Here is a 17,590-nt window from a genome sequence, read left to right as displayed (position 1 = left end):
AAAGTCCACAGGAACACCCACAGAACTTTTCAGTGAAACATTTCTTTCCACTGTATTGCCATCAGCTTTTATTGCTCTGTGGAAATCCTGTGTATTGAATTGTTGCATAATTACTCCCTTACAGCACCCAGTAGTGTACTAGGTGCTTCATTTTTTCTGTGGATCAGAGGCACAAAAACCAGGTCTACGTCTGGAGGAAATTTGTTATATCCTGTAATATATATGGTTTATACTGGAAAAAATGTCTATTTGTGTTTCATATTTCCCTGAAAGATAATTTGTGTTGATATAATTCTCTATATTGTTTTCCCATAAATATGGATCACATAAATATTAAACTGTATTTTGGGTAGTTACTTTGGGTAATGCAGGTTTTGGAGAGAAAACCACTATCAGAAAACCAGTCTTTCTTCCATTTCATGTCCTCATTTACTTGGGTTCTTTCACAGGAGCTGTAATCTTTATATTCACAGCTTATCAGCTCGGTGACTAGCCTTATGCTCCCCTCTCTTTCTTCTCTTGGCACACCCTGGTTTCGATGCTAACAACCCTGGTTTCATATCCTGGTTAGTAATCTGTGATTAAACCACAGTTTTCCAGTTTGCAGGAGGAAACTGGTTTCAATATCACTGCAAGGAGGGAATACACAAGGACACAGCTTGTTCACAGGCAGATAAACCATAGTTATTGGCCTGGGACCATTACATCTCAGCCCCAGGTGCTGTAAAGGAAAATCTGTCTCACTAATCTGCTGAAAGTCAGAACAGCGTTATGCATATAGTTAAACATAACCCATATTTGTATATGGAATTCAAGATACAATGAAAACCATTTAACAGCAGCAGCCAAATATTAAGCAAGCATAATACACTAAGAACATTCTGTCCAATATACTGAATTCATTCATTGTCAGGGAGGCCCCACCTGCCTTCCCTTCTTCCCTGAGAGATATCCTGGTCTTGGAAATGGAGAAATGCTACTTGCTGTGTCACAAGTGTTACTAAACCAGATATAAATCGGATAAAAATGTGGATTTCTTCATTAATACTTTTGTATTTGCTATGTGCACAGGACAAGTGAGTAAAATATAATTTTAAAAATATTTCTTGTAGACAAAAAAGTAAGGTGGAAAGGCTCAGCATTTTCACTCCCTGCCAGACACAAATGTGCTAATGATTCCTGGAAATCCGTGTATGTTTGCAAATCCCTTGGTGCAAAACAGTTCATTTGTTATAGAGAATTCCAAATGAGTTTAGAGCCAACTCTGCAGGCTGAATTCCTCCAGAGATGTGTCATTTCTCTATCTCTCAGAGCTTTAGCTATCTACCATGCTTATTTATGCTGAGCAGAACAAATTATGTCCAAAATTTATTCTATTCCCTTTTTATCCCAACCCAAACCACATTTTGAAAGACCCCCATTTCCAAATTCTTCTATATACAGACTACCGTATTTTTCGCCCCATAGGGCGCACCGCCCCATAGGACGCACCTAGGTTTTTTTGGGGGGGGATAAAGAAAAAAATTATTTCTCCCCCAGGCGCGGGGCTGGCGCGGGGGAAGCCCGAGCTTCCCCCAATCCCAGCCCCGAGAACAGCCTGCTATCGCAAGCCTAGGGAGGCCAACGGTAAGTCGCGCCGGTCTCCCCAGGCTTCGGAATGCGGGCAGCTCTGCGCAGCCATTGGGAGGTGGGCGCCCGGCTCCGGATGGCTGCGCAGAGCTGCGCTCGCCCTGGGACTGCAGGCAGCTCTGCGCAACCCTCGGGAGGCGGGTGCGAAGTGGCGCCGGTCTCCCAAGGGTTGTGCAGAGCTTCCTGAAGCCTGGAGAGCGAGAGGGGTCAGTGCGCACCATAGGACGCACACACATTTCCCCTTCATTTTTGGAGGGGAAAAAGTGCGTCCTATAGGGCGAAAAATACGGTATATTTCATCTCCGCACTCAGCTTTTGAAACTTGTGTGCTTGGTGTTCTGTGCACCATGTCCTGCTTTTACACAAAAGAAACACGTTTTCCTACTTCTTGTGTGCTATCTCTGTCCACCTGTGCTTCTCACCTTCGGTCCACTCACAAATCTTTAGATATTTTTTTAAAAATTAAATGTATACCACTATTCATTTTTTTTAATCAAAGCAGTTTACAACAAACATACAAAAAAGGCATGTAAAATTTTAAATCAGAGATCAGATATTACAGATAGATATTTCCTTAATTGCCTGCAAAAGCTTGGGGCATAGAAAAGTTTTCAGAGACTTCTAAATATTAAAGCAGCAGGCACCTCCCAAATCCCCACTGGCAACACATTCCACAGGATGGGGCTCCCACACATTATTTCTGTGACCGAGCTGCGATATAAGAATTTAGGTGGCCCCTAAGACACCCTGCACCTATGTTAATACAAGTACCTTTAAACTGGTGGTATTTCCCTCATTCTACTAGCTATTTTGTGGCTGCCACATCACATGATATTACCTATTTTGTTTTGTTTTTCAGCTCACATTAATAAGCATTTAAAGAGTTTCTCCAAACTGTAGGTCACCCTTTTTGAATTCTTATTTGCTTTTACAAAATCTATGATTGACCAGTCTTGGCTGTGCAATGCCCTACGTGTTAGCTTTTCTTTTACCAATCCATGTTTTTAAAAAAGACAATTAAGCACTGTCCATTCCAAGATATTGAGTGCTTTCCAAAATGGTTGTTTATTGTGATATCAATGCTCCTTGTGTATTAAAGTTCTTTGCATCATCCACAAGATATTATTGGCATCAAAATGCCGGCCAAAATCCCCACACCACCTCTACAATTTAAATTGGATCTACCACTTCCAGGAAAAATCTGCTATTTTTAAAAAAGACACTGTTGCCAACATCCCCAGTGCAATATCTCAACAACTTGTTTGCAGGAATCACCCACTAAGGGTGTTTTCACATGTTACCATCAGCTGAGAAGAATGAGTTACAGAACCTCTTTCTGCCTTTCCAGAGTAGTATGTGAAAGGAGGAGTTAGATCGTCTCCTTCATAGGTAAATATAAGAGCTGTTCCTGTAACAAGCTTGGACTGTTCAAGGCTTGCTTTGTTCGAGGCTTGCAGCTTAGGAACAGGAGCTTGGACACCCACAAAATTGACAAGGTGCTTTCTTCATCTGGTATTATGATGCCTTCTTGTGCAAAAGGCTTTGTCTGAAACATATAACAGAAATTAAGTAATAAATAAGCTCTTATTTGTCAGGGGGAAATATCGACCCTCTTGGTCACTGTCAGGTCTGTGATGATTCCTGTTCTAAGTGCCCAGAACCAACGTCAGAGAACTGCACTGGCTGTACAAGGTACGTGATTATTCTTCATTAGTGGGGGGGGGGTCTGTAGCTCCCTGAAACTTGCAGCATGGTCCATGTCTCTAGCGCATTACAGTCCAAGCTGCTCTGTAAGTTGAAGAAAAAGCCAATGAAACAATGATGAAACAGTAACATGTTTTACGTATCCAAGTCTGGAATGATCCACACAGTCTAACAAAATACCTATTTCAGGAGTGGGGAGCCTTCAGAAGTTGCTAGACCACGACTCCCATCCTCCTTGACAATGCCCACAAAATCTGGGATGACCAGATGACCACTTCACCTGAGTTCTTACATCTCTCTCTCTCTCTCTCTCCTCTTACTAGGGTTTCCTTTATTTTTAACTTTTTAGATGTCTCTAATGCACTCTAGGTGCTTTTAAGGTTATAGAAAATGCAATAAGAAATCATGAGAAGCAAAATAAAGTGAAACATAAATGATTGTACTGCATATAGGAATAAGTCACGAGGCTAATAGAAGAAAAATGCTTTGAAGCATGCTATTTTTAATTTATTGGCAGCTGGCCCTCTCCACTCTCAGAATCTCCTGGGTCCTCTGGTGCTTTATGGCCTTTTAATAGCTTGGACCAAACCAAGTAATGAATGACACTTCAATAATGCCACCTGACACTCAGTGGAGATGAGTTCCTACCTTGAGGTTTTCTTTTGCTTCCACAAAGTATGAAACAAGTCTTGTGGGTCTTCCCGAACTGAAAAATCTTGTGAAAAAATTCCTTTAGGTAACATTACACAACTAGTGTCTTCTGTTGTTTGCATCGGCTGTCAGGATATTTCCCTATTTTTAAAAAAGAATGACTAAGCTCCTGCTTCTTGATGCATCATGAAAATTACCAGTTGCTCTGCTATCATACCCATCCCCCTTTTTTATATATTACTATTTTACTATTACTATTTGCATCAAGCCCTACCTGTTTCGGTTAAAAGATGAATAATCTATTCTGTAGTATAATTTATCAGAAAAGCTGTGAAGAATTCAGGATAAAGATCTGCACTGATAAAAAAAAGATAATGAAGACATTTTTACATTTATAGTTTGTCCAAATTTGAGCATTGTTTGGCTGTTTATCTACTTCCCGCACCCTTCAAATTTGATCAGAGTAGTCTACACCACCATGTATTTGAATCTGTATATAAGGAGCAACTACAGTCTTTCCTGTTCATAGCAGTAGGCATGCCCTGCGTTTGCCCCTGTCTTCTAATTTGTTGATTTTATTATGCTATTCATATGCCAACTGGGAATACATGCAGAGAGCTGCGCACCAACCCTCAATGCTTTTTTTCTTTTGTTTTTAAATTACCTGTCCTTGAAGTGGGCAGAAGCACATAGTCAGGCAATTGTAAGTTTGCTTGTGCACTTTTTAAGATTTGTGCAAATCTCTGGGGAGGGGGGAGGGGGAGAGAAATCATTCCATTCATGAGCATACTGAAAATAGTTATGAGCACAGTCAGAAAAGAAATGAATGCACTGAGGAAATAGCAGACCCTCCAAGTGTCCCTGTTTTCCAGGGACAGTCCCAGATTCACAGAAGCCGTCCCAGTTTCTGTTCTGATCCCACAATGTCCCTCTCTTCCTTTGTTGTTGTTTAGTCGTTTAGTCGTGTCCGACTCTTCGTGACCCCCTGGACCAGAGCACACCAGGCACTCCTGTCTTCCACTGCCTCCCGCAGTTTGGTCAGACTCATGTTTGTGGCTTCAAGAACACTGTCCAACCATCTTGTCTTCTGTTGTCCCCTTCTCCTTGTGCCCTCCATCTTTCCCAACATCAGGGTCTTTTCCAGGGAGTCTTTTCTTCTCATGAGATGGCCAAAGTCTTGGAGCCTCAGCTTCATGATCTGTCCTTCTGTTCTTCCTTAGGATGCCCCTATTTTCATCAGAGAAATGTTGGAGGTTATGGGGCTATGTGACTCCCAATGCAAGGAGATAAGTAACTATACAACCTTTAGAAGATATCTGAAGGCAGCCCTATATACAGAAGTTTTTAAATGTTTAATATTTTATTATGTTTATATATATTTTGGAAGTGGCTGGGGAAACCCAGTCAGATGGGTGGGGTATAAATGATAAAATTGTTCTTATTATGGAATTGGGCATTCCTGTTTTCACTGGAGAAATGTTGGCGAATATGACATAGTGGGCAATGAAAGGGGAGTAGCAGAAAGTGACCATTGATCCATCCACCTCAAAACATGGAAAACAAATCACCTGAGACCGAGTAGAGTGATGTGGAACCCGGTTTTCCCCAATTTTTTTTGGATTGTCCACAAATCAAATACACCTAAATTTACAAAGGGAAAGCATTAAGACTGGTGTTGTTTCAGGGTAACCTCATGAGGACCAATTAAAGGGAAATGCAGCAGCTGCAAACACACAGTATAGTACAGTGTGGTCAACACCCCCAGATTTTGTTGGTAAAAATCATTCTGAAGTGCCTCGTGATATCTCAGAAACAGGTCATCATCACTCTACCACTCACATCCCAAAACTTTCCTCTGAATCTTATGTTTAATGAATGGAGGCAATCTAGGCAATAATACAGCAACACTTTGGAATACTATTTCCTTCTTGATGTCCAGATCTCATTCAGATGACAAATTCAGCAGCTTACTGAGTCCACTAGTGGGGAATAAGCGTCTGTAACTACCCACAAGTTGAGACTATGCTATCTGTTTCTAAAGCTATGTCAGCACTGCAGTCTATTTTTATTGTTTTATTTATTTGCAGCTAAGCCTCTACTGAGTGTCATTCAGAGCAAGGGACTAATAATAAACTAGCATGCTTCCTTGCAAATAGATTCGGGTCACTTCCACACCATCCGTTGAAAGCACTCTTATACCACTTTAATAGTCATGGCTTCTCTCAAAGAAACCTAATAGTTCACTTTGGGTACTGGGAATTGAAGCTCTGTGGGGGGAATAGGGATCCCCTAACAATTCTTGGCACTCTCAACAAACTACAGTTCCCAGGGTTCTTTGAGGGAAGCAAAGTCGTATAAGAGGGCTTTGAATGGATAGTGTGGGTATGGCCAGTGGTTTTTTTTTAAAAAAATGGGGTACTCAAGGGTACGCAGTACCAGCACCTCTTTTGTTGTTGTTAGAAAGTGTCATTTTTGCAACAACTTCATGGTGAGTACCAGCACTTATTCTTCTAGAAAAAAAGCACTAGCGTGACCCTACTCAGAATTAACAGCAACTGCAGACTAAGGTATCTCCTTATGAATCAAGGTTCTCACAAGTAAAAACTCATGTTTGCTAATTGAAATGGTTTTCTCTTCAGAAGCACACAAACAACTATCAGGCACTTTAGCCTGCTATTTCAAATAAAGGGCAACTTTTCCTCAGTATCACTTTACAGACATTGCAATGAACATTTGTGAAAAATCAATACCTCTTTAATAAGCTACTGATTTCCCATAATAAAACTTAAAAATATCACCCTAAGAACAGATGTATTCTATGCCATCTGTTTCCAGCAAATATCCTAACACAATCAGGAATCTGACAACTGAATCCATGTTCAGAATCAGAATCTGGTTTCAACAAGGTCCTAAGAAGCAGTAATTGTTTAGGAATAATATCCAGAAATAAACACTAGATAAAACAAAAACAAACAGTGTAAGGAGCCAGGAAAGAGCTGCCAAAGGCCGGATACCCTAAGGCAGGCATGTCCAACAGGTAGATCGTGATCTACAGGTAGATTGCGGGGGTGTCCCAGGTAGATCACGGAATGAAGTGTAGTGATTGCCTTCGGTCAACCCTCCCCTAAAAAAAGCTCTACAACTCCTGGCAATGACAATGGGTAGATCACAGCTGGTCTTTTTACACTGTGAGTAGATCACAGTCTCTTGGGAGTTGGACATGCCTGCTCTAAGGCCCTGGAGATACTACAGCTTTGGGCTGTGGTAAGTCCCCCTGAATAAAAGCTGTGGTACAACATTCTCCTCATTGCCTTTAGGTAACACACAAGATCAGGGAGCAGGAAGACTTCCACATTTCTGTCTCATGCACTGGTGAAACTGCATCATCTCATCCAGAATACAGCTTTCCCATATCAGTGTTGAGTGAAATACAGTAATTAAAAACAAAGAGATTGATATGAGGCCCATATTTGAAGGACCTAGTCATTTGCATCCTTCAAGCAACTTAAACTATCCATCTGCCAAAACAAACACATCCTTCATAAAAAGCATCAACTGTTGACTCTTTAAAAAAAAAAAAAAAAACCCACAAAAACCCACTAGGATTCCTGGAGGTCACGTAACAAACAAAATTGAGTAAAAATTACAATAGATGAGCTAAAGCAGAGAGAGTGTGTGTGAACATGAAAAGTGATTGATTCTTCAAAAAAAATAATAATTGGTAGGATCTTGGAATACTTCAGTGACGAAGATGTGGAGACAAAGGAACATGAGATCAATGAGGATGGTCTGTGAAAATCTGGCTCCAGGTGGCAAAATAAAGTCAAAGTTCACAGCTTAGTTGACCTTACTCTTTATCTTGCCACATGTCATAAATACGTTTCACGCTGATAGGAGAACAAAGTGCAAAGAATATAAGGAATATAACCGAACATGGAAGCAGTTCTCAGAATCTGTTTGAGCTTGTTTTTTAAAAGGAAAGTATTCTTCTATTCTTTGATTCTTGTATTAAACTTCCCCCTTTTCTTTTGTAACAGTTCTTTGAATGATGGGCGCTGTGTTCTTCAGTGCCCTAAAGGGAAATATGAATTTGAAAGTCAGTGTCATTCATGCCATCAGACCTGCACGGAATGCAGTGGAGACGAACCCAACCAGTGCTCGGCTTGCGGAAAAGGTAAGGGTGTGCTTTTTGACCACTTCACTCCTTTGCCTTGATTTTAGTTCAAAATCCAAAGTGGATAGTACAGTTGCTTATATGACGTTGTTATTTAAAAAATCAGTATTTTATATATTTAGTATGCCAGTATATTTTTGTACAACTGGGATTTTCTTGGTCCCACTCCATTCCAATCCCAGACCAAAACTGAATTCCAGTTATTTATACTGGATACTCACCAAATATACCCGTTTATTAACTAATGGGTTCCCAGTCTTTCATAATCCTGACAGTATCAAACATGGAAGTGAAGGATTTTTGCTGCCAGGACTCAAGGAGCTGCTGTTTCCCTCCTGTTGAGCAGTGGCAGCCTAGACAGAGGAATAGAGTGGCCGTGTGCCACACTTTACAGACGCCAGTCCTCTGTCTGAAGGCATCCTCTGTTTGAAGGGCTGCCTGGTCCAAGGCTCATTGAAGATAAATAACCATTTTAAGAAGGGACAGCAGGGGCCTTGGAACTTTCCATTTAGAGGTTCTTGACTGCAGACATAGGCTACTCCCCACTCTGGTGCGTTGCATGTCTATTTAAATAATATACATTTGCATCTCTGTATATAAATTTAATATACTTTCCAACATTCCCTAGAAAATAGGGACATTCTATTTGCAAATGTGATTTTTTTCATATATATTCTTTTTACATAAATTTACTGCCATATCAAAATACTGTTTTATATTAATATGTTCACAATTTATAAATGTTTATATTTATATAAGCAATTAATAAAAACTGCTGGGATCACTCAAAAGCTGCTACAGATTTTAACATGGTATAATTTTGTTTAAGATATGTTCTGAAGGCCTCTCATTTTGAAACAAATTCAATTCTCGATTTATTGTTTATTTTTTCAGATACACTATCTATTTCAGCATATTCAGTCAATTTTTGTATCCACTCTTGTTTAGAAAGAATTATGTCACTTTTCTCCTTGTAGCTATAAGAACTCTCGCTGCCACTGTTGCATATAAAAATATATATATCTTTATTTTTTTAGGAATATCTGAATCAGTAGTGCCTAACTGATATGCCTCTGGTTTCCTAATAAATGAGATTCTTAACATTTTTTCTAGTTCAAAGTGCATTTCCTCCCAAAATTTCTTTATTTTGCTACATTGCCACCATAAATGGTACAGTAAGCCTTTTTGGTCTCCACATCTCCAACCATTACTTTTGGCTCCTTTGTACATTTTGGCTAATTTCCATTGAGTTAAATACCACCGGTGTTGCATTTTTAACAAGTTTTCCTGTATGGCATAGCACGTAGTAAATTTCCAACTATTCTTCCACAGGTTTTCCCATTGGGACATTGTTATAGCATACCCAGTCTTGAGACCACTTTATCATGGCTGATGTAACTTCCTCCTCCTCAACTTCCCAGTCAAGGAGGAGGCGATAAGTTTTAGAGAGGGTTTTAATTTTTGAATTTATTACTTTGGATTCAAATCTCAAGGTTTCCTTGGCGAACCCTTTTTGTTTATCTACTTTAAATCTTTCGAATATTTGATAATACTGAAACCAATCTGTAATGACATCTCTTAATTCCTCAAAGCTCTTAAGTTTCAATTGGTTCTCTTCTTCTTTTAAAAGTGTTTTCTAGGTAGGCCAAATTTCCAGCATGTTTTTTTTTTTTCTTTACCACTGTGGCCTTTACTCCAACCGATCTTTATAATTCTCCCAAACTTTAAGAAGTGATCTCCTTATGATATAATTTGAGAAATCTCTATGTATTTTTGCCTTTCCATATATTAAATAAGCATGCCAACCCCAACAGTTATTATGTCCCTCCAAGTCCAACATATCTATATCTTTCAAATTGCACTATTCCTTCACCCACGTGAGGCAGGCTGCCTCATAATACAATTTCACATCGGGGAGGGCAAAACCACCTCTATCCTTTATATCTATTATAATTTGATGTTTAATGCTGGGTCTCCTGCCCCTCCCATATAAATTTAGATATTTCCTGTTGCCATTTTTTGAGGCAGCCTACCTCACTCAGAATTGGGATCATCTGGAAAAAAACACCTGTCTAGGGAGAACATTCATCTTTATGATTGAAATCCTACCAATGATTGACAACTTCAATTTAGGCAAGGTTTCAAGGGATTTTTTTTATTTCTTGTCAAGTTTTTATATAGTTATCCTGAAATAAATTTAGATTTTTGGGAGTAATCCAGATGCCCAAATATTTTGCTTTCCAGAAAATCTTCACTCCCATAGCTTCTTCTATGTCTTTCTTTTCAGTCGTAGGTACATTTTTAATTATTAACCTAGTCTTATTAGTGTTCAAATTAAAGCCTGCCACTTCTCCAAAGTTATTAAACAATTCTATTACTCTTATAAACTTTCTTTGGGATTTTCAGTCATGACAAGCACATTGTCTGCAAATGCTTTAATCTTATACGTGTTGTTGCCCAAGGTGATACCTTTAACACAATCGTCTTCCCTAATTTGGTTATTTAATACTTCCATTACTAAGATGAAAATTAGGGGTGATAGGGGCATACTTGCCTAGTTCCTTTATTAATTTTGCATTCCTCTGAGATATTACCATTGATGATTAGTTTTGCCTTTTGATCAGAATAGATTGCCTTTATTCCTCTACTAAAATTTTCACCGAATCCCATTTCTTCTATCAATTCTTTCATAAACTTCCAAGAGACATTATCGAAAGCCTTCTCAGCATCAACAAACATGATGGCCGCTGGTTTATCAATTTTAAGTTCCAAGTATTCTAATACATTTATCAGTGTTCTTATATTGGATTGCATATATCTTCCAGGGAGAAAACCTGTTTGATCTTTGTGAATTGTCTCCTTCAACAATATCTTTAATTTGTTCTCGATGATATCAGCATAGATCTTATGGTTGTTGTTTAGCAGAGCAATAGGTCTATAGTTAGCGATATTTGATAGTTCTGTTCCTTGTTTATGGATGACAGAGATAGAGCTCTCCTTCCAAGAGTCTGGTAGCTTCCTAGTTTTAAGGATGTTGTTCATTAAATCTTTTAGGGGTAGGGATAAAGCATCTAATTTTTTATAATAAACAGCTGGAAGACCATCAGGACCTGGTGTCTTCCCTGATTTTGATCTTTGAAAAGCATGCTGTACTTCCATCGCTGTAATGGGGGAATTCAAAGTTATTAATTTTTCCTTATAAATTATTGGTAATTTACATGTCTTTAAGAATTCCTTAATTTTTTCATTCTTCTCCGGGCCTTCTTTATATAGTTTTGAATAGAAGTTGACAAAACTTTTCCTGATCTCTTTCGGGTTTTGAATCCAAACTTCCTCAACTTTAATTTTACTAATAATTCTGTCATCTTGCTTCTTTTTTATCTGCCAGGCCAATAATTTACCCGGTTTATTTGCATACTCAAAGTTTCTATGTCTCATCAACTTTATTTTCCATTCTATTTCCTCATTTATTATCATGGAAAATTGAGTCTGTAAAGTTTTTGTGGTTAGTTTAATCTGTTCATCATCTGGTTTTTGGAAGAGTTTTTTTTTTCATTTAACCAAATTTCCATTTTTTCTTTTGGATTGCATTATGCTTGATAAAGAATCCTCTTAACACCGCTTTGCTCGCATCCCATACCATTTTTTCATCTGTTCCTTGATTCTGGTTGAATTCAAAATATTCAAGTAAAATTTGCTTTGCCTTCTGGACTATATTATCATCTGTCATCAATCCTTCATTGAATCGCCGTATTTCTGTTTTTTCTTCCTCTTCTTTGAACCTAATTATTACAGGATTATGAGCAGATAAGGTTCTAGGACCAATTTCCACGTGATTCACTTTACTTAATAATTCTTTTGTCGTCCATATTGTGTCGATTCGTCCTGCTGATTTATGCGGTTCAGAATAGTGCATGAATTGTTTCTCAAAAGGATATTTGAATCTCTAAGTATCATTTAGGTTCAAAAGTTCTATTAAATGAAAAAAGTAGTTCAGAAGCTTATTTTGTCTTGTTTCTTTCTTTTTTTAATCTATTCTGTCCAATCCAGATTACCAACTACTCCGTTAAAATTTCCCATTAGAATTAGCTTTCCCCCCCAAGGTATTCCAATGCTTTTTCTTCTAATAGATGGTAAAATTCTGATTTTCTTTCATTAGATGCATAAATTCTGATGACTATTATCCTTTCCAAATTAATTTTTATTTCAATTATCACTATTCTGCCTTCTTCATCAATGAAAAGTAGTTTAGGTTCCAGATGAGATTTAGCATATATCACTACCCCTCTTTCCTTTTCCTTACTAGATGCAATAAACTCTAGACCTAATCTCTTGTTAATTAACACTCTTTTATGTTTTTCTGGGTTTCTTGCAAGCAGATTAATTCATATTTTTGTTTTACAAGAACGTGTTCAATCTTATTTTTCTTAAATTTATTTACATTCCATGTAATGCATTTAAAATCCATATTTTATTTCGATTTCACAATATACTCCTCTCTGCAGAAATTATTCAACATAAAAAGAAAAAAAGGGGAAAAGGGGGGAAAACCAAATTCAGTTAATATCAAACATTACTGTTATGGTTCCTCTGAATGTCCCCAGAGTGGCCTCTTTCCTCCTAATTCTTTCCAGTAGGTTCTTCTGGTGCAAATGTAAATTTTATGCCAGCCTGTGCCCTCTTTGGTCCTCTTTTTTTTCTTTTTCAACATGCATTTCCTCTCTTTGGTGATGCATAACTGGCCACTCTACAGAACAGTCTCTTTCTCTCTCTCGTGTGTGTGTGTGTGTGTGTTGTGGCAGATAACCCATTTAGTCGTCCTGATATCAAGGATAGCAGCTCTTAAGACTGTATTCTCAGCTAGGGGAAAAACAAGGTGATTGAACACAGGTTGCCTTTTGGATTGACTTGGAAAACACTCAATCAAGTTGCATTAAGTCTGTGTCTTTAGGTTAAAAGGTTCATAATGAAAACAGTGAAACATCCTCCCACCACTGCGTGTGATTTTATCTAGCAGACAAGCATGCAGAGGTGGATGCAATTCTAAACATTTGTTGATACATCTAGGTATTTATTTTCAACAAAATTAACAGGCCAGTTATCATTGTCATAAATCCAGCTAGTTTGACAAGAGGTTTGAACAAGCCAGACAGCTCATGGGAAACAAGCAATGCTTTACATGACAGTATGAATGCACCCCCAGAATACTTCCGAGTATCAATGGGGCTTGTATCCTGGGTTACTGTGTGAGCAACTTCAGGGAACCTTTCTTTTCCAGTCATTGCTTTTCCTGAAGATTTCCCTGCATTAATTTAATTAAGCACTTCAGGCTTTCAGAGAAAATAATGGGCTTCAGAATGAGTTTCTGAAAGAAAAAGGTTCAGTTATTGTTAATGGGAAACCTTTCCATTTCTAAGCAGACAGGTAAATGTAAGAGAAGGGGCAGCAGCAACTCCAAATCTCAATTAACTGTTCTGGTGGCTCAGCCACTAATCAGTTCCCCAGATCAAAATGATCTTTTAATACAAACAGGGAGGTTTGGGGTTGATTTGTTTGTTTTTGATGAACAATTCTCCTAGTGTTTTTTGTTCTGCTTTGTCTTGCTTTCTGCCTTACAGATAAGAAAGGCAAGACACGCTTCCTGTACCTGGGAGAATGCAGAGAAAGCTGCCCTCTGGGCCACTATTCTTCAGAGGAAGAGAACACTTGCCTGCCGTGCTCTGAGCACTGTGAAGTGTGCCCTGATCAAACCATGTGCGAAAGATGCTTTGATGGATACTACCTGGCTGATAATAGCTGCCAGAAGCAAAAATGTAGAAAAGGTAAAACTTCTGACAACAGCACATTAACACACTTAAGGCCAAACACTCAGTATGTTCTCCTTGATTCCATAATTGCAGAGCTGGAAGGGACCTTCAGGGTCATCTAGTCCAGCCCCCAGCAATGCAGGAATCTCAGCTAAAGGGTCCATGACCAACCTCAGCTCAGAAACCTCCAAGGAAGGAGAGTCCACAACCTCCCAAGGGAGACAGTTCCACATCAAGGCACACTGGCACCAGCCAAACAGCTGGTTGCCAATATCCTCCTACCTCCACACACACCAGTAATAGTAATTACAGCTTAATTTTTAAATAAGATTTATACACTGCTTGATTGTTTTTTTAAAAAAAAACTTCAAAGCGGTTTACAAAAATGATAAAACAATAAAATTATCACTAAGAAAAAAGAACAATTTAAGACATTTTAAAAAAAACAATCAAGCAGTGTATAAATCTTATAAAAAAATTAAGCTGTAATTACTATTACTGGTGCGTGTGGAGGTGGGAGGATATTGGCAACCAGCTTTTTGGCTGGTGCCAGTGTGCCTTGATGTGGAACTGTCTCCCTTGGGAGGTTGTGGACTCTCCTTCCTTGGAAGTTAAAATAGCAGCAGACTAGAACAAATTAAGACTCACGTTAACTTTCTAAACATCTGAATAGGCTTGTCTAAACAAAAATGTTTTTAACAAGCACTGAAAAGAATACAGGGAAGAAAGAGAGAGCTGATCATCAGTAGAGTAACATACCCTATGGAGGAAACCAAAACCAAAACAAATAGTAATAAAAACATTAACAGCACCAAGAAGGACGAGAAATCATTGGAACTCTCTGATCTGAAGAGGAGATTAGCAAACATTAAGCCTGTAATCTCAACTCCAGATGCAAGGACACAGGAGTTGGAAACACACCCATTAAATACATCCAACTTCTCCTCACCACAAAGAAGGCTACATGTGCATCAGCCAGATATTCTCTCAAGCAACACCAAAGAGGAGCAGCAGCTTGGCAACCCCACTACCCCTAAGCTAATAACCTTTAAGGAAACCAAGAAATATCATGCTGCTGGCAGACAGCTGAAGCCACACCACAGTCCCCAGGCTACATACGGACCTCCAAGACTCAGGAACTTACTGAGGCACAAGCAGGAGGACCAGTTATTCCCATTACATCTCTGACAGAACAGGACAAATGATGTCCCTGCTTATGAAGCTGGTTCCTTGCTGGCCAATGACCCCCACATTGCAGCGCATGCCTCTTTAATACTTCCAAAGGCATGGGTGGAATTAACAGCCCCAACCACCTCGTGAGGGAAAGAGGGATTGACAGCCAACAGGCCAGCAAAAGGTTACCCTCTTAACCAGAAATGTGGCTGGATGGGCTTCATCTACCAGGAACGCCTGTTTCACTGACTTTCTATCACAACATCACATCTTACTGGTACAGGAAACCTGGACCAGGGATGACATATCATTAAATGGGTACCTCTCCTTTACTTCGGGAGCTGAACCAGGGAAGAGGCATGGCAGAGCAAAAGGCTGGGGATCCTTATTTCTAGCAACATCGACACCACACCAAGGCCCCTCCCTTCACTGAAGACCTACCTTAACGAGAAGGCGCTGTTAATTAGAAATGCCTACATGCTCCCAATGCATGAGAAATCGGAGATCAGAGCCCAATAGGGTGAGCTGGAAGGATATGCTGCAGACCTTACACTGCAAAATCCGAACGCAATGGTTGTACTGGGAGGGGACCTAAATGCCAGACCAGGGCCAAATGACCAAACTTTATACATACAGTTTAGCCATGCCCCACCAGATCTGGAGGCTGAAGGCCCACTTACAACTCGAGCCAAATAAGACCAACTGTCAAACTGTGGGTCTGCCTAGCACAAATGTCTTTCAAACTAAGCCTTTACATTCTAAATAGTACCCTTGCTAAGGACCAGCCAGCTGAGTTCACCTTCTTGTCTGGAATCAGGATGAGTGCTATTGAGTACACCATTGTCTCTGAGGAGCTTCTCCTACACATAAAGAATATGGAGGCACTGGCGGAGAAAGAGGAGTGCGGGGGGAGCGCACCACCCCCAGCAGTGCAATCCCAGTGGGGTGCCATCGCGGCTGCCCTCTCGCCCACGCTGGGCACCACGCCTCCACAGGACGTGTGCCACATCCCTGCGGGTGGTGCACCACCCCAGGACATGCACCATCCCCGCCCCCGCCTGCTCTCCACCCCCCGGTGCCAGAGCATGAAGCTCCGCCACTGTATGGAGGTCATACCCAGATTTGAAAGTGATCATTTCTCAGTTTCACTCAACCTAATGGTGGAAGACACGCAGGACAATTCCCAGGCTATCGTGTATAGGGAAGCTTTTTTAATGTTTAATGTTTTATTATGTTTTATATATGTTGGAAGCTGCCCAGAGTGGCTGGGGCAGCCCAGTAAGATATGTAGGGTATAAATAGTAAAATTATCATTATGAATTGGGATGTCCCTATTTTCATTGGAGGAATGTTGGAGGGGATGCAAGTATAGGCCATGTGGTGCCCATAAGCTGGTTCCTGATTGCCAGAGTTTTTCTCCCAGAACTCCTGCCCTAAAGTAGCCACTGCGCAGTGGCAAGCATGGAGCATGCCAGTATTAGGTCCCCCTACAGTAGCACAAGCTGACCTCTTTGCGACGCTTTAACAACAATTTACAAAAATGATTGTGTTGCGCTGATGAAAATGTCTCTGACGAAGATGCAATGATGCAGAGTGAATTTCTTTATCCAATCTCCAGTTTTTCAAATACACAGATTTTCTGAAAGCATTTCAGCTCTCTGGTCTCTGTGGATATGTTTATTTAAAATCAATAGACAAAAAGCCAAAGAGGTCAATACATTAAACGCACAAAGTCTTAACCCTCTCTTCAGGGAGGGAAATAGTTGACCTTGTTGGGTGACCCTTCTAAGGCTTAGCTCCACTGCAGCCACAGACTGACTTCTGGAGAGACATGTAAATTGTTCATTGGGGTTGCAGTTAAATTGGGTCTGAATTTAAAATAGAGACTGACTTGACCCACAACAGCAAACTCATCAATGTTTATAAGCTATACGCATTTCTGTTCAACATTGCTATGCTTGTACAAGACCTCTGACTGGAAGTCATCTCCCCCAAGCCTGGAGCTTGCCTGCATTTGCACTTCACATCCACCATATATTGTTAAAACAATCTGACCTCTGGTGAAGAGCAAAACCATTACATTAGTGCCTTGCTCATTTCCCTAAACAGCAACAACGTCGGTTACTGTCGCTTGGTGCTGAAAATACAAATAAAACCCTTTTGGTTCGTGCAAAATGATAATCAAATTTACTCTAAATACTCTTGTATGCCATCATATGCTGAAGGACATGAGCAAAGTTTTGTTTTTATTTCAGGTTTGATGAACTTGAAATGTACATGCTATGAAAACCTTTTTGTTCTGGGATTAGAAACTTGCCTGTCTAATAATATGCCCTCTGTCCAGACAGCTTGACACATCTGTGCTCTATACTGCATCTGGCACAACGATGAAATAAAATAAAATGTTAGTGGGGTAGTTGCAACAGTGCACTGTTAACGTGTAAAAGCTTTG

The 17,590-nt window shown here is 39.7% G+C and overlaps 1 protein-coding gene across 1 annotated transcript in view; it reads left to right on the top strand.

Moving 5' to 3' along the window:
• The window catches only part of LOC309542643 (proprotein convertase subtilisin/kexin type 5-like), a gene marked incomplete at its 5' end in the record, with an annotated part of 53,844 nt that overhangs the window by 160 nt on the left and 36,094 nt on the right, over positions 1-17,590 (top strand). Inside the window, 3 exons of the mRNA XM_082241454.1 lie at positions 3,225-3,321; positions 8,022-8,158; positions 13,777-13,980. Coding sequence (XP_082097580.1) covers positions 3,225-3,321; positions 8,022-8,158; positions 13,777-13,980 — 438 coding nt within the window. The remainder of the gene's footprint in view (positions 1-3,224; positions 3,322-8,021; positions 8,159-13,776; positions 13,981-17,590) is intronic.

The sequence above is a fragment of the Podarcis vaucheri genome, assembly GCF_965113315.1.
Source record: "Podarcis vaucheri genome assembly, chromosome: 11".
In the NCBI taxonomy this organism is placed as follows: Eukaryota; Metazoa; Chordata; class Lepidosauria; order Squamata; family Lacertidae; genus Podarcis; species Podarcis vaucheri.
This window is presented reverse-complemented; position numbering and strand designations above follow the sequence as displayed.